Source organism: Lethenteron reissneri, chromosome 20, assembly GCF_015708825.2.
Source record: "Lethenteron reissneri isolate LAM-NWPU_2019-01 chromosome 20, ASM1570882v1, whole genome shotgun sequence".
Lineage (NCBI taxonomy): Eukaryota > Metazoa > Chordata > Hyperoartia > Petromyzontiformes > Petromyzontidae > Lethenteron > Lethenteron reissneri.
Genome location: NC_083798.1, coordinates 9,158,931 through 9,175,816, shown reverse-complemented (window position 1 = coordinate 9,175,816; position 16,886 = coordinate 9,158,931). Strand labels below are relative to the sequence as shown.

The following is a 16,886-nucleotide window of genomic DNA, read 5'->3' as shown; positions in this document are numbered from 1 at the left end:
GCCCCGCTGGCCGTCCGCGCCTCCGCGCCCGTCGCCCTCGCCCCGCGACGTCAGTACCTCTCGCGCCGCCGCCGCCGCGCTCGGGCGCCTTCGCCGGCTCGCGACGCGGCCCCCCGCGAGGTACGGGGGGCACCAGGGAGACACGCGGCTGACGGGCGCCCCCCGCGTGTGCGCGAGCGCAGGGCCCTTCCAGGAGGAGGCGCCGCGCTTCGTGGAGGTTCCCGAGGCGCTGTTCGTGGCGGAGCGCGGAGCCGCCAGCCTCGCCTACTCCATCAACCACGTCGCCGCCGCGCTCAGCTGGACCAGGCACGGCCTCGCGTAACTCGGGGGGGGGTGGGGGGGGATTGTCGGCAGCGCTCGCCAAACTCCGCTCACCAGCCCCCGACCAATCCGCGCCCCGGCGCCACTCGTTTCGGCCGGAGCGCCCGCGCGCGTGCGCCCTCGCTCACCCGCGCCCGCGCTCGCCTCGCAGGGACGGGATCCCGGTGCAGCTGCACAGGGACGGCTACAGCCTGGGCACCCACGACGAGGACTCGTTCTCGCTCGACATCGCGGCCGTGATGCGGCGCCACCTGGGGGAGTACGTGTGCCTCGCCGAGAACGCGCTCGGCACCGCGAGCTGCGCCGTCAGCGTGCAGCTGGCGGGTGAGTGCCCCCCCCCTGCCTCCAGCCCCCCCCCCCTGCTCCCAGCCCCTCCCCCTGCTCCCAGCCCCTCCCGTTCTCCTCCTCCCCGTCCTCGCCCCTCGACTGGCTTGACCCGTGTGTGCTGCTCACAGAGGCCCCTCGTTTCGACGAGATCATGGAGGACGTGGATGTGGCGCCCGGGGAGAGCGCCAGGTTGGCGGTGGTGGTCGAGGGGATTCCCCTGCCGGACGTGCTCTGGTTCAAGGTGCGCGCCAGCGGACGCGGGGGGTGCGGGAGGCGTGAGGCGCACCCGTGAAGTGCACGCGTGATGCACACGCGTGAGACACACGCGTGTGTGGCGCGGAGCAGGACGTGACCCCCGTGTTTCCCACCTGGACCCCTACCCCCCCTCCTCCCCACGCGGCAGGATGACGCGCTGCTGGCGGAGAGCAGCCACGTGTCGTTCGTGTACGACGACGCCGAGTGCTCGCTGGTGATCCTGAGCGTGAGCCAGGCCGACTGCGGCGTGTACACGTGCGTGGCGCGCAACCCGGCCGGGGAGTGCAGCTGCAAGGCCGAGCTGAGCGTGTGCTCCGGTGGGGCACCGCACGGCACTCGCACGCATCACAGGGTCACCACCCTGGGACACAAACTCACCAGCTCACGACACAGACTCACCAGCTCACGATACAAACTCACCAGCTCACGACACAAACTCACCAGCTCACTGATACAAACTCACCGGCTCACGACACAAACTCACCAGCTCACGACACAAACTCACCAGCTCACGATACAAACACGAGACGACTCACGTGCCCCGAGGCGGGGCAGTGACCGCCGCTTGCTGTGCGTCCACAGTCAGGGAGCCCGATGAGGATGAGGAGGATCTGATGAGCAGGCTGCGCATGGTTTCCGACTGCTACGACGTCAAGGAGGAGATCGGCAGGTGAGAAGCCGGCACTTTGTAAAGTCGCTCCGGTGGCGCGCTGCGGACGACCCCGTGCTCGCGGCGCTCACGGCGCTCGCGTCTCGGTCCCAGGGGCGCCTTCTCGGTGGTGCGCCGTGCCGTGCACCGCGCCACGGGTCTGGAGGTGGCGGCCAAGTTCGTGTCGCGCGCGGGAGGGCGGAGGAGCGAGGCGCAGCGCGAGCTGCGCATCCTCGCCAGGGTGTCGCACCCACGCCTCGCCTGCCTGAGGGACGCCTTCCAGACCAGGCGGCGTCTCATCATCCTCACCGAGCTGTATCCTCGAGCCACGCACCGACACCACCTCCTCCTCCGCCCCCCCACTCCCCCAGTGGGGCCTCGCGGTCCTCCTGCTGACAGACCGGAATCGCTAATCAGCATCATCATAACGCCGCCACCATCGCCCTCATAAGCAACCGTCGTCATCATTGACCACTTCCAGCAGCGTCATCGTAGTTGTCTCTCTGCAACCACCAAGATAGCCATCGGCGCGGTGCCGCCCAGTCCGTCTGTGTTGCCCGGCCTTGTCCTCCCTTGACCTCGGCCTCCAGCTGCTCGGGCGAGGAACTCCTGGACCGCCTGGTGAAGAAGCCTGCGATCTCTGAGCTGCAGGTGGGCGGGGTGGGCGGCCGACTTGGAGATATCACCAAAAATATATCTCCCTCAATTGGTCTCTCACACTATCAGCATCAATATCATCATCACCACGCGGCCGCTGCAGCTGATGTTGTGTCTCCTCTCTGGCAGGTGCATCCCTACATCCACCAGATCCTGGAGGGTGTGCACTACCTACACCAGTCCGGCGTGCTGCACTTGGACATCAAGGTGCCCTGGGGGCACTATACGCCACACTAGTGCCTTGGGGGCACTACACAGCACACTAGTGCACTGGGGCACTACACAGCACACTAGTGCCCTGGGGGCACTACACAGCACACTAGTGCTCTGGAGGCACTACACAGTCCATTAGTGCCCTGGGGGCACTAAGAAGTAGGCACTGGATGTGTACTCGTGTGAATATACGTGTGTGCACATGCGTGTCTATGCAAGCGTGTATGCGTGTGTGTGTACTTGTGTGTACGCGTGCATGTGCCCGCACGTATTCCCCTTATGTGTACTGACGTGCATGACCCCGTGTGTGTAGTCGTATGCGTGTCTATTCTTAGGAGGCGAATGTGCTGATAGCGCGATGTGGGGAGCGGTAGTTTAGCGGTGAGGGCGCTGCACTATGAACCCGGCGACCCGAGTTCAATTCACGCTCACAACAAACACCAGTGACAATTATCTAAACCGGGGTCTTGGGCTTACCCTAGGTCGACTCAGCCTTAAATGAGTACCTGGTGTGGTGTATAAACATTGCCACTGGGGAGGCACACAAGCGGTCAGGGGTGGTGCTGGCCACCCACCCCCCGCATGTACCGTACGGCCCCAACAGCCTATATGGGGGATCTTTGTGCTTGTCGTTGCGTGTGTATATTCTCAGGAGGCGAACGTGCTGATGGCGCGACCCGACGCCGAGGATGTGAAGCTCTGCGACCTGGGCTCGGCGCAGGAGCTCATGCCCCCGGGGCAGCCGCAGTACAGCGCCTTCGGGACCCCCGAGTTTGTGGCGCCTGAAATCGTCCTGCAGCAGCCCGTGTCCACGGCAACCGACATCTGGTGACCTTGATACCCGGCCCTGTCGCCCTCCCCACCCACGAGCCCCCAGCGGGGTCATTACCGCCGCCGGGGAGGGGGCAATCCTCGCTCACCACAGCGCCCGCCGCACGCGTGCGCCCGCAGCCTAATTGGACGTTTGCATCCGGCTGTATTGTGCGAGCGGGAGACGCGACTAATTGTAATGCGTGTCCTTGCAGGCCCGTCGGAGTCATTACCTACATTTGGTGAGTTGAACACTATCTCGTGGCCGGTAATTGGCCCGTTGTAATTCTCTTTTTTAACTTCTTATTTAACACGAATTATCGAGCTCCGCGGATTAGGGAGATAATTGGCAGTAGCGGCGTGTGTCGCGTTGCCGCGTGTCGCTTGTCGCGTGTTGCATGTCGCGTGTTGCATGTCGTGTATCGCACGTCATGTGTCGCATGTCACGTGTCGGGTGTCGCATGTCATGTGCTGCATGCCGCATGTCGCGTGTCTCGTATCGTGTCATATTTCACGTGACGTATGCCGTGTGTCGTGTGTTGTGTGTCATGTGTCGCGTGTTGCATGTCTCGTTCCATGTGTCGCGTGTCGTGTCATGTGTCACGTGTCGTGTGTCATGTATCACGTGTCATTTGTTGCATGTCGCGTGTCGCGTGTCATGTGTCACGTGTCGCGTGTCACGTGTCGCGTGTCATGTGTTGCATGTCATGTGTTGCGTGTCGCGTGCCATGTGTCACATGTCGCGTGTCGCGTGTCACGTGTCGCGTGTCGCGTGCTGCTGCAGTCTGAGCGGCACGTCCCCGTTCCTGGGCGAGAATGACCGCGGGACCCTGATGCGCGTTCGCGAGGGACGCTTCTCCCTCGAGCGTTGCTTCTCCGCGCTCAGCGCAGAAGCGGGGAGCTTCATCGCTCGGCTGCTGGCGGTGGACCCCAGGCAAGCGGTGGGCGTTGGGGGAGAGGGCAGTGGTGGTCGTCGAACAGAAGTCTCTTCTCTCCGGAGTTTAAATGCGGGGGATGCGATTATCGTGCGGTCGCAAAGCTGATCACGGTGGTGCATGTCTCTGATGCAGCGCTTTGTAGGCAGCTAAGGGGTTGCTTAACTGCGTAGTAATTTGTTAAACAAATCCACTGGGCTGTGAAGTGACTTTGTCAGATGTCCTCCTGTAGGGCTTTACCTCGCTGCGCACCACCCCCGCCCCCCCCACTGTGGGCAATCCCCATGAGAGCCGCACTCGGGCGTCACGCTCCCCACCGTCTTGTTTCTGCGCAGGGAGCGGCCGTCGGCCCTGGAGTGTCTGGATGACCCCTGGTTCCAGGTGAGCAGTTCACGCCGCGGTGCTGAGCCCGCGTACAACTCTTTGACGAGGAATAATTACGCGTCGTCATCGGCATTGCGTGAAATCCGCACGCTCGTCTCGATGTGGAAATATCGGCTCCGTGCCCGAACGACCCCTGATTCGTCACGTGGTGGCGTGCGCTGTGGCCCCGTGCGCAGGTGGCGCCGTCCGCCGCCCGGGACGCGGCCCGGGTCAGCACTGACCGGATCAAGTTCTTCCTGTCACGCCGCAAGTGGCAGGTGCTCCGAGCGTGCGCTCCCCTCGCTCCGGGACCTCGCAATTAACCGTGCGCGGCTTCCAAAGGCCCGCACGCACATCGCACGGGGCTTCGCTGGGCCACCGCCACCGAATGCCTCCGGTCGCTCGCGTTCGTACGTTGGTGCGTTCCCGTAGCGTTGTGACGCCCGCGCCGCTATCCCCTCCCCCGCCCCTCAGCGCTCCCTCGTCGCCTACAAGTCGAGTCTGGTGCTGCGCCCCATCCCCGAGCTGCTGGCGTCGGGGCCGGGCCAGCACTCCCTCGGGGCGCCGCGTCGCACCGGCGACCGCGTGGCTCTATCCTCTAGCTCCGAGTCGGACGAGGCGGAGGACCTGCCCTCCTTCATGGCCGCATTCAAGCAGCGTCGCCCGGAGCCGCCATGCCGAGCGGCGCCACCGGAGCCGCTCTGCCGGGCTGCCGCGACGCTACCGGACTACGCGTGGCACCCAGACGTAAACGACGCCGCACGCACACTCGCGCGTGCGCACAGCTGTCCGCCGCTCCCTCGCCCGCGTCAGTCGTGACGCATCCGTCCCGCAGGTGGCGGAGCGGCAGGGCCTTGCCGCCGAACGAGGCGACGCGGGCCCGGGGCTCGACTCCTCGGCGTCGCCGGCAGAGTCGCCGGCGGGGGCGCGGAGACGGCGGCGGAGTCGGAAACGGTCGGGCGAGGCGGCCAGCTCCACCTCGTCGTTGTCGTCTTCGTCGTCATCCGACGAGGAGCGGTCGGGGGATCCGCGCGGGAGCGAGTCGCCGGCGCGGCGCCGCCGCGAGCAGATGCGCAGGGGGAGCTCGGCCGACAGCGCGCTGCCGCCCTGGACGGGCGAGGAGAACCACGTCCCAGAGGCGGCGGCGCCACCACAGAATCCGGGACTCAAAAAGTCCGCGTCCGTCGACTCCCCGGGCGCCAGGAGGGGGCTGCTGGCAGGGGGGGCCGGGCCAGTCACCCCCGAGGAGCACGCCCTGCGTCTTGAGCTCATGCGCAAGAGGCTGCTGCGTGGCAGCGGCGCGGACGGCAAGATGAGCGGACTGCGGGGGCCGCTGCTGGAGCGGCTCGGCCTGGCGCCCGATGGCCCCGAGGCGGAGGCGCACAAGTCGGCGCCGGGGTCGCGGGAGTGGCGCAGCCTCTCCCTCGACCGCTACGCGGACCGGCCGCCCAGGCCCGACCGGAGCGGGGCCGTCACGCCGACGGGCGAGGGCGGCCACAGCCGGCGAGGCAGCCTCACCGACCTCCCCGGGGAGCAGCCCGACCCGCGGCAGCGGCCGCAGCAGCCACCGCAACAGCAACGTGACCGTGGCCGCATGCAGAAGAGCTCCTCGTTCACGCACGGCGAGGAGGTGCCCATGCACCGGCGCTTCATGGGGGGACCACTGGAGATCCCGCTCCGCATCGCCTCCACCACTGAGGCCCAGAAGGAGCAGGAGGACGGGCAAACGGAGACCGTGACGGCACCCGGCCCAGGACTGCGGGAAGAACGGTCGCCCGAGTCGGCCCCGACGTCGCGTCCCACGACGCCCGCTCCGCTGATCGGGCCCCCCGCGGGAGCATCGCCTGTGGCCGCGACGAAAGTGGCCTCACCCGCAGGAGGAGCGAGAAACGGCCCCGTACCTCCCAGAGCGCACGAGCCCCTCTCCCTCCCGCAGCGGTCGCCCGGTGCCGGCACCGCCCCGACGGCTCCACGCGGCTCCGTGATTCCCATCATCAAGGTGACGGAGCCGACCGCGATGGAGCCGGACGGAGAGAGCGCCACGACCGGCGGGATGGCGCGGCGAGTGCAGCCTCTCCGGAAGGAGTCGGAGCATCCGCACGAAGCGTCCCGCGCGGTGCTCGGGGACGCCCGCGTGCTCACGCAGGAGCGCGGCGCTCAGCCCAGCGAGGCCAGGTTCTCCACGCCGGAGCCGCCGCTCGCTCCGGCCACGAGAGAGACGCGCGATCTCGGCGGTGGCCCCGCGGGCCCAGCGTCTCCCATGCCCGTGCCGGCCCCCGCGCCGGCCCCCGCCGGCCCCGCGCCGGCCCCCGCGCCGGCCCCCGTGCCGGCCCCCGCGCCCGTGCCATTCTCCGACACCACCCAGAAGCGAGCGCTTCTGAAGCAGAAGATGGCGTCCGTGGACTCACCTGCCGGGCACCAGGGTGGCGCCAGGGAGACTCGGGGCCCTGGTTTCGCTCCGCTCGTCCCGACGGGGGTCGCCCCCTCATCCGAGCTGCGCCGGACCCCGTCGGCACCGGCGCTGTCCGCGCCGCAACACGGGGACGCCGGGAGGCCGCGGTCCACGTCCGCCGAGAGGAGGCTCCCGCACATCGAGGACATCGACTCCGAGGCGGTGTTCGAGGCCAAGTTCAAGAAGCATCGCGAGTCGTCCCTGACGCGCGTCTTCCCCTTCATGAAGAAGACCAAGGCAGAGGAACCGCCCGCCAAGTCGTACCGCACGGACGAGGAGGAGGTGTACCGACCCCGGCAGGCCAACGCGCCTGTTCGAATCGTCCAGGAAGAACATTTGCAGAGAGGGGAGATGGAGGTGGCGCAGCACCCGGAGACCCCGTCTCAGAAGGCGTCGTCCACGCCGTCCATGGAAGACAAGGACGTCGGTTTCGTGCGGAGGCTGTCGCTGAAAGTGAAGCGCTCCGTATCCTCAGAACGTAAGGCTCTCGACCTGGGCCTCACGGGCACAGAGGAGGATGGGAAGGAGACCCCGGGACTGGGGAGACGCCTCTCGCTCACGTTCGGGCGCAGCAGCTCCAAGGAGAGGCAGAAGAGCGTGGAGCGTGCGGCGCGGGAAGACTCGGAGTCGAGGAGCGTGGGAGGCGACGTCCGGGACCCGGAGCAGCCTTTGAAGCGAGACCGCGAGTCGATTCGGAAGAGGATCGAGGCCACCGTGTCGGGCTTCTCGTTCTCGATCGGTCGCAGCCGCTCGGAGGAAAGGTTTTCGAAACGGAGATCGGAGAGCGAAGCAGAAAAGCTCCCGAACGACCTGACCGAGAGGAAGCCCGAGGCGACGCCGGCACCGAGCACCATGAAGAAGGCGACGTCCGAACTCTTCCTCTCCGGGAAGTCTGCGGGGTCGGCCGGGGCAGCGTCATCAGGTGAGCCTCCGGGTGCGGGGGCGGGCACGGCACACACCATAGGGAGCACAGAAATACAATACAACACTGCTGCACTGCCCTCTACTGCCCTCTCTCTACGTAGCCATCAGCACCTCTTCCTAAACGCAACTAGATGGGCGGTCTTCAGTGGTACTCGGGGCTTTATTTCAGCGGGAGCTATCCAGCGCTAAGCTCTAGAAAAATTTCCCCCTTCCCAACAATGAGGGGTTGTGTGTTGGGTGGTGGAGGCGATGGGGTTCAGAGGTTGTGTGTTGGGTGGTGGAGGCGATGGGGTTCAGAGGTTGCGTGTTGGGTGGTGGAGGCGATGGGGTTCAAAGGTTGCGTGTTGGGTGGTGGAGGCGATGGGGTTCAGAGGTTGCGTGTTGGGTGGTGGAGGCGATGGGGTTCAGAGGTTGTGTGTTGGGTGGTGGAGGCGATGGGGTTCAGAGGTTGCGTGTTGGGTGGTGGAGGCGATGGGGTTCAGAGGTTGTGTGTTGGGTGGTGGAGGCGATGGGGTTCAGAGGTTGCGTGTTGGGTGGTGGAGGCGATGGGGTTCAAAGGTTGCGTGTTGGGTGGTGGAGGCGATGGGGTTCAGAGGTTGCGTGTTGGGTGGTGGAGGCGATGGGGTTCAGAGGTTGTGTGTTGGGTGGTGGAGGCGATGGGGTTCAGAGGTTGCGTGTTGGGTGGTGGAGGCGATGGAGTTCAGAGGTTGTGTGTTGGGTGGTGGAGGCGATGGGGTTCAGAGGTTGTGTGTTGGGTGGTGGAGGCAATGGGGTTCAAAGGTTGCGTGTTGGGTGGTGGAGGCGATGGGGTTCAGAGGTTGCGTGTTGGGTGGTGGAGGCGATGGGGTTCAGAGGTTGTGTGTTGGGTGGTGGAGGCGATGGGGTTCAGAGGTTGCGTGTTGGGTGGTGGAGGCGATGGGGTTCAAAGGTTGCGTGTTGGGTGGTGGAGGCGATGGGGTTCAGAGGTTGCGTGTTGGGTGGTGGAGGCGATGGGGTTCAGAGGTTGTGTGTTGGGTGGTGGAGGCGATGGGGTTCAGAGGTTGTGTGTTGGGTGGTGGAGGCGATGGGGTTCAGAGGTTGTGTGTTGGGTGGTGGAGGCGATGGGGTTCAGAGGTTGCGTGTTGGGTGGTGGAGGCGATGGGGTTCAGAGGTTGCGTGTTGGGTGGTGGAGGCGATGGGGTTCAGAGGTTGTGTGTTGGGTGGTGGAGGCGATGGGGTTCAGAGGTTGTGTGTTGGGTGGTGGAGGCGATGGGGTTCAGAGGTTGCGTGTTGGGTGGTGGAGGCGATGGGGTTCAGAGGTTGCGTGTTGGGTGGTGGAGGCGATGGGGTTCAGAGGTTGCGTGTTGGGTGGTGGAGGCGATGGGGTTCAGAGGTTGCGTGTTGGGTGGTGGAGGCGATGGGGTTCAGAGGTTGTGTGTTGGGTTGCCCAGGAAATAATTGTGAGAGCAGTGAATGCCCGGTGGTACTTCGAGGCAAGCTCGCTGCCCTGGCCCGTGTGCGGCGTGGTGAGTGACCCGTGTGTCGCTGTCGTTGCACGTGGAGGCGAGTCCGAGAAGAGGTCGCCCTGGGAGCGCTGGGGTGTAAACCGCGGGCGGCCGGGTGGCCGTAGGGACACGGGCCCCACCGCACAAGCCCAGGAGCCAGCCTCGCCGCCATCTGACACAGGTACGCATGTTGTGTTTATGTTGAACTTCTTTCACAATGTACGTAGCCAAACGTGCTAATTGGAGGTGCCACTAGCTTTGAAGTTTTCGTGACTGCAAGGATTCATACTTTTTTTTTTCGGTAAAGTCACGTAGGTAAAAAATAAATGAAAAAACAACGAAATTAAATTACTATTTCGCTGTGAACGTTCCACCTGAAGACAGAAGCTTTTGTTGCCTCCGAAACGTCGTGATTTAATTTAGTTGTTTTTTTCATTTATTTTTTACCTACGTGACTTTACGGAAAAAAACAAAGAGTATGGAGGTGCCACGTCTCAACGTGGAGCCGACGTTCACGCGGCCAGCGGCGTAGCACGGCCGCCGTGATACCGCGGTGCGAGCGGTGAAAAATGAAATGTGGGTCCCCTCTTTGTTAGCCCATGCCTGGGCTGCTCCGGATGTTGCACGGCCCATGCAGATGCACCGACTGTGCACTCGACAGGCACTCACCATGCACGCGCTGCTTTTGGTGGTGGGTGGTGAGTGTCGTCGGATTGTATGGAGATGATAACGATCTGATTAATAATAAAGTGTAATATCGGTCAGTCTAAAGAATCCTAAAGTCTTTACCAAAGCTAACAATATGCGAGCTGTCTCACTAAAGGTTAATGACTAATGAGCCTTTACTACGCGGGGGATTCGCAAGGATTTCAGGAGGTTAACAATGGGCCGAGCGAGACACTTTAATTAACCTGGTTCTCGAAATCTAAATAGTTCTGTATTGAATGAGTATCTGGTCTAAACGTTTATGATGGGGAGACAAAAACGGCCAGACGTAGTTGTAGCCACACTATTTGTTTGCGGTGGCGAGATGTTAACTACCTCGCCTGGTATACAGGGGTCGTGGGTTCGATCCCAACTGTGATGCCTGCTGCTGCTGTATATTTGGAGTTTGCGTGTCTCTCTCATCACCATCATCACGGTGGCTAGGAGATGTTAACTACGTCGCCTGGTATACAGGGGTCGTGGGTTCGATCCCAACTGTGATGCCTGCTGCTGCTGTATATTTGGAGTTTGCGTGTCTCTCTCATCACCATCATCACGGTGGCTAGGAGATGTTAACTACATCGCTTGGTATACAGCGGTCGTGGGTTCGATCCCAACTGTGATGCCTGCTGCTGCTGCTGTATATTTGGAGTTTGCGTGTCTCTCTCATCACCATCATCACGGTGGCTAGGAGATGTTAACTACCTCGCTTGGTATACAGCGGTCGTGGGTTCGATCCCAACTGTGATGCCTGCTGCTGCTGCTGTATATTTGGAGTTTGCGTGTCTCTCTCCCCGTGGTCGTGTGAATTTGTCTCCAGGTCCTCCGGATTTTCCCTCCACATTTAAAAACATGCTCTTATGTGGCTGCTATAAATTTCCGTATGATAAGCCACTTCATTGAGCTATCATTTGAGGCCAAGTTACATAGCTCAGTGGGCCTTACCTGGCAAAATAAAAAATAGTTTTGTATACTCTTCCTGCCTAACAGCACGGTGAATGTGAACAGGCCTGTTCTGGTCAGAGGACCGCAACCCTGCACAGGTGGTGGTACCTGCACACGTCATTAAAGCAAACTCACTGCTGCTGTTCTTGGTCTTGGGCCTGAATATTAGTTATCAGTACCACCCGGGGTGGCCAGCTCTGACACTGATTTTCCTGAAGCATTTTATCTGTATATCATAAAAGTGAGCGATAGCAAGATCACTGTTGTCACTTTGCAATGGGGTAGTTGTTGTTCTAAGGTTACCACGTCATACTTTTGTAAGAGAACATCACTTTGGGGAAATGTGAATACAAATATTACGTGTGCAAGCCAAACTGACGGTACATAGGCTAAGATGTCTGCCCAGGGTGGGCACTGCCCTTGGTGGGCACGAGTAGCATTTGCCACCCTGGGTGCTACCGAGCAATCCTGTCGGCTTGCAGGCTATTTGTGGGTCCGCTGGGCGGCGTCTGACTCGAGAGGCGTTTCCCTGTGCAGATTCCGCGCCGACGTTCCTCATGGAGCTGAAGGACGAGCTGCTGGTGGAGGGGCAGCCGCTCACCCTGCACTGCCTCCCCGCAGGCGAGCCGGCGCCTACCGTGCACTGGCTCAAAGGTACGCGCGGCCTCCGAGATGGACGGCCTCCGAGATGGCCGGGGCGCGCACGCTGGTGCCCAGCAGTACGTGTGTGGCCATGTCACTTTTAACTTATGAAGCTAAAATAAAATCGATTTATTTTACCAGGTAAGGCCCACTGAGCTATACAGCTCTTTTTCCGAAGCGACCTGGCCACAAATGATAGCTCAACGAAGTGGCTTGTCATGTGGAAATTTACAGCAGCCAAATACTCGAAACGCGAGTTTCTAAATGTGGAGGGAAAAACCGGAGGACCTGGGAGAAAAATCCACGCGACCACGGGGAGAACACGCAAACTCCAAATATACAGCAGCAGGCGTCAGGGTCGGGATTGAACACACGACCAACTGTAAACCAGGCGAGGTAGTTAACATCTCGCCACCGTGGCGCCCTTCGTGGGCACAAGTATGACCGAGTTTATAGAATGAACGTCAAGGTGTTTACACATTGGGGTCACATGAGGTCACCTGTGCATGCACTGTCATGGGGAGCAGTGGTTTCAGTGGGAAGTGTACGGCGCTAGGACCTTGGACATTGAGCTATCATTGTCACTGACGAAAGACACCGGTGACAAGTTATCTGAACCTGTCTTGGGCATGCTCCAGGTCGACTCGGCTCTGGGATGTAGTTGCATTGAAACACGTTAGCAATCCACATTGTACTGTATTGAATGAGTATCTGGTGTGTTGTCTAAACATTGATGGTGGGGAGAGAAAAACGGTCAGGAGTAGTTGTGGCCACTGTTTGTTCATATTCCATTCCTGTCTCAGTAGTAGGTGTTCGCTGCTCACAGCACTTGCCCCAACAGTCTGTGTGGCTACACGGGGGATTTTTGTCTGTGCGCGCGTCTGCACGTGGCCACATCCCGGTGTCGCCCCGCAGACAAAAAGGCCGTGCAGCTGGACGCGCGCACCACGCTCTCCGTCTCGGCGGACGGGCGCCAGCTGCTCACGGTGCTGGGCGCCGGGAAGCGAGACGCCGGCACCTACGAGTGCGCCGCCAAGAACCGCGCCGGCGCCGCCTCCACGACGTGCGCCGTGAAGATCGCGCGTGAGTCCGTGCCGCGCTCCTGCACGCGTGCGTCCGACGGAACCTCCGTGAAGCGCCCCGCACGCTCTCGCAAGGTCGACACCGTGCCCTCGTGTTTCCCTGCGTCCCCCTGTGTCCCCGCACCACAGAGCTGCCAGGCCGGCCCGGACAGCCCGAGGTGCCGCAGGTGTTCCAAGAGGGCGCGCTCGTCGTGTGGAAAGCTCCGCAGGCGCAGGGCCCCCTGGCCTACTGCCTCGAGATGAAGAAGCTGGGTACGGAGTGGCCGCGGCATCCGGGGTCCTTCTCACGGCTCCTCTATACTCAACGGACTCCTCATGCTGCCCAAATCCTGTGTAGCATTGGGCAGAGTGCATATTTGGTTCTCAATGAATAACCACGCATGATCCACACTTCAAAAGCTGCCACCGTAAGCTGCGGCAGCTATCTTCTTGGTTCTTTCGGTAAAGTCATGTAGAAGGGAAATAATAAAATAATAAAAATAAAACATAATTAAATAATTCTCACGAAGTTTCGGCCACAACGCAAGCAGCCGTCCTCAGGTGAAGAACAGGTCTGTCGGAAAGACAGCGTCTGAATGAAACAACCACCAGGCTTGGAGCGTATATTTAAGCTGGGTTGGAGGGGGAAGAGCGCCTTGACAAAATAATTTGCATATCAATAGGAATTTAGCATATTTATGGGAAATGCAGATATGGGATTAGTCATTACTTGTGGAATGCGTAGGAGGTGGGCGGGGGGTTTCAAAGTCATATGCCTGTGCATTATGCAGGATTAGCAGCATCAAAGGGAGGGAGTAGGGTTAGCATTAATAAAAGGAAGGAATGTTAATAGTATGGAGCTGCAGCAGTTAAACCACCACGTAAAAAACTAAAGTATAAACTACATCAGTATCATCAGTATAATAAATATACTCTCCAATAAGCTGAGCTACTAACAGTAAGTAATACATTACAATTCTATGTCGCAAAAAATATAATATGCTTCCAGCTAAACTTTTTTCTCTTACATCACACGGGTCTACCCCGTACTATATACTGCCATAGACAAACCCAACATTAAATTATATACCCTAGGGTGGGTAGAATAATACATAGTGTAATATTACAATGTATAGTCTAAGGTGGTGTATAGTAATACAGTATATAATTGATGCTGCTAATCCTGCATAATGCACGGGCATATTATGACTTTGAAACCCCCCGCCCACCTCCTACGCATTCCACAAGTAATGACTAATCTCATATTTGCATTTCCCATAAATATGCAAAATTCCTCTTGATATGCAATATATTTTGTCAAGGCGCTCTTCCCCCTCCAACCCAGCTTAAATATACGCTCCAAGCCTGGTGGTTGTTTCATTCAGACGCTGTATTTCCGACAGACCTGTTCTTCACCTGAGGACGGCTGCTTGCGTTGTGGCTGAAACGCTGTGAGAATTATTTTATTATGTTTTATTTGTATTATTTTATTATTTCCCTTCTACGTGACTTTACCGAAAGAACCAAGAAGATGAATCCCTGCAGTCGCGAAAGCTTTAAATCGAAATGCGGCAGCTATGTCGGCAAACGCCACCGTTGAGTTTAAGGGACCACGCATTTCCATTAAACCGGAATTAGAAACGACGCGTCTGCAAGACTCCGCCACTGGATCCTGCCCCCCCCCCCCCCCCCACGGTTCACGCGGCCTCTGGCTCCCCACCGCTCCCTCCCAGGTGAGACCGCGTGGGCGCAGGTGGCGTCGGGCATCGCAGACCCGTACTACAACGTGACGCGCCTGGTGCCCGGCGCCGTTTACAAGTTCCGTGTGTCTTGCATCAACAAGGCGGGACGTGGCCCCGCCAGCCTCTCCTCGGAGCGTATCACCCTGGCAGGTGTGGACGGACATCGCCTCTCTCCCAAACCTCCTCACCGTTTGTGCCGAGCCCGCGGCTCGCGCCGTCTCAATGAGTCGGCGGGTTGACGTGAGCGCGCGAACTGTGCGGATGCAGTGCGGCCCCCGGAGGCGGAGCGGCGGGAAGAGGCACCACCCCTAGAGCAGAACCGGGGTCCGGGGTCCCAGTCGGGCTCCCAGCCGGGGTCCCAGCCGAGGTCCCAGCCGGCATCTCAGCCAGGATCCCAGCCAGGAGCCGCACAGAAACCGTACACATTCCTGGAGGAACGCGCCAGGTGCGTTAGGTGCCGGTGTATTTATGTTGAACTTCTTTCGCACCGTACGTAGCCAACCGTGCTAATCGGAGGTGCGGTGCATGCGTTCACTCGCACTCGACACACGGTGTTGTTACCGATCCGGTATTGTTACCGGTCACGGGGGGGAGGAGGAGGGGGGTCACCGAGGGCGTGTGCTCGTGTGCGCAGGGGTCGCTTCGGCGTGATTCGCGAGTGCAAGGAGAACGCCACGGGCCGCGTGTTCACGGCCAAGATCGTGCCACTGGAGGCCGCCTCCCGGGCCGTGGCGCTGCACGAGTACGAGGTCCTCAAGGCCCTGCGACAAGAGCACATCATGAGTCTCCACGAGGCGTACGTCACCCCGCGCTACCTCGTGCTCATCGCCGAGCGCTGCCCCGGCAAGGAGCTGTTCTACAAGCTGCTCGAGAGGTGCGAGTCTCGGGGTTGTGGTGGGAGGGAGAGGGGACTCGAAGATGGACTCCCAACAAACTCGGTGGCACCTAAAGCTCTCACGGCGTCCACCCCGTATGCGTGAACCATGAATATTACAGCGGTCACGGATATTGGATGTCTTTCACAGCCCTTTGTCAATCCACTGCCGGGTGAGGGCCTGCCTGTGCCGTGCGGGCCAACTGGGTTACTTGGCCATATTTCACCATGCTCATAGAGGGCATTGTTTTTTTACTGCGTGGCCCTCTGCTGACGCTACATACCGCAGGCGCTACCTATAGCAACCCGGCACGCTTCATGGTGACCCTTCAAAGCGCTATCCAGGTAGAGCCCTGCTTAGCTTGCAAAATGTGACGTAATCGGGCGCATTCCTTGTGATTTTCATCATGATAGCTGATAACGGTTATCATAGCGACTATAATAATCATTCTACCCGCAGCCCACGCTACACGGAGGACGACGTGGTGGGCTACCTGTCGCAGCTGTTGCTCGCGCTCGCCTACCTGCACGAGCGCCACATCGTGCACCTCGACATCAAGTCCGACAACCTCATCGTGTCCGACTCGCAGAAGCTGAAGCTCGTGGACTTTGGCAGCGCCCGCTCGTTCGCGCCCAGTGGCGCCCCGCGGCCCGTCGTGCCGCGCACCGGCACCCTCGAGCACTCGGGTGAGCACAAAGGGCACGGGAACTTGGCCGCGGTCGCTTCGGGGTCAGAGTGCAAGGCCACAGATAGGGCCGCAGGGTCAAGGTCGGGGACAGTGCGTGATGTTGCACGTGTGGCCACACCCCCGCACATCACATTGTCGTGTAGTATGGGTCGCTGCGTGAGTCTATGGGTCTCCTTGTGTGTCTGTGCGAGTCTTTATTGTGAGTACTGTGAAGTACAATTCATCATTCACACCATCACCGGTCATTGTCCAGTCACACACGCTTTTGCAGGAGGTATAAATGGAACCCATCCTAAGACCCCAGACCCCATCGAATGGCTTCTCCAGACTCGATGCACGCGGCGGCACTGCTAGTTCCGGGCCGAACGTCGCTGCCGATGTTCCGTCTCTTCTCCGTTCAAGAGCTCCTCCCCCCCACCCCCATTTCTGAGCGTTGCCACCAACCTCGCCCTACTCTGGGCTGCCGGTTTCCTGCAGGGGAGCGGCGTTTGTGACTGAAGGGGAGTGCGCTGCGTGTGTTTGCATGTGTGCAGCTCCGGAGATGGTGAAGGGGGACGCGGTGGGAGCCCCCGCTGACGTGTGGGGCCTGGCCGTGCTCACCTTCGTGCTGTGAGTCCCCCCCCCCCTTCCTTCGCCCCCCCCCCTTCCTTCCCCCTCGCTCTTACGAGAGGGAGTGTGGGTGTCGTTGTGAAGACGCCCATCCTTTACCCCTACTGCCCCCCCACTACCACCGCTGCGCATCCACAGCTCCACCCTGTGTCTGGTGAAAAGGGCGAGGGCTGTACCGAAAGGGGCTCGAAACACATTCGCAGGCAGCAGCAGCTGCATAGCTTTAGTG

At 60.5% G+C, this 16,886-nt stretch overlaps 1 protein-coding gene across 1 annotated transcript in view; it reads left to right on the top strand.

Moving 5' to 3' along the window:
- LOC133344509 (obscurin-like) overlaps positions 1-16,702 on the top strand; it is an 84,368-nt gene extending 67,666 nt beyond the window's left edge. The window contains exons 98-122 of the mRNA XM_061554487.1: positions 2-49; positions 183-306; positions 473-645; positions 777-889; positions 1,052-1,220; positions 1,486-1,573; positions 1,667-1,867; positions 2,143-2,203; positions 2,339-2,416; positions 3,075-3,250; positions 3,448-3,474; positions 4,017-4,166; positions 4,503-4,548; positions 4,728-4,808; positions 5,005-5,277; positions 5,366-7,904; positions 9,449-9,571; positions 11,578-11,694; positions 12,598-12,765; positions 12,894-13,016; positions 14,477-14,635; positions 14,753-14,930; positions 15,120-15,359; positions 15,820-16,046; positions 16,582-16,702. Coding sequence (XP_061410471.1) covers positions 2-49; positions 183-306; positions 473-645; positions 777-889; positions 1,052-1,220; positions 1,486-1,573; positions 1,667-1,867; positions 2,143-2,203; positions 2,339-2,416; positions 3,075-3,250; positions 3,448-3,474; positions 4,017-4,166; positions 4,503-4,548; positions 4,728-4,808; positions 5,005-5,277; positions 5,366-7,904; positions 9,449-9,571; positions 11,578-11,694; positions 12,598-12,765; positions 12,894-13,016; positions 14,477-14,635; positions 14,753-14,930; positions 15,120-15,359; positions 15,820-16,046; positions 16,582-16,661 — 5,762 coding nt within the window. The 3' untranslated portion in view covers positions 16,662-16,702. The remainder of the gene's footprint in view (position 1; positions 50-182; positions 307-472; positions 646-776; positions 890-1,051; positions 1,221-1,485; positions 1,574-1,666; positions 1,868-2,142; positions 2,204-2,338; positions 2,417-3,074; positions 3,251-3,447; positions 3,475-4,016; positions 4,167-4,502; positions 4,549-4,727; positions 4,809-5,004; positions 5,278-5,365; positions 7,905-9,448; positions 9,572-11,577; positions 11,695-12,597; positions 12,766-12,893; positions 13,017-14,476; positions 14,636-14,752; positions 14,931-15,119; positions 15,360-15,819; positions 16,047-16,581) is intronic.
- The last annotated feature ends 184 nt before the right edge of the window (positions 16,703-16,886 follow it).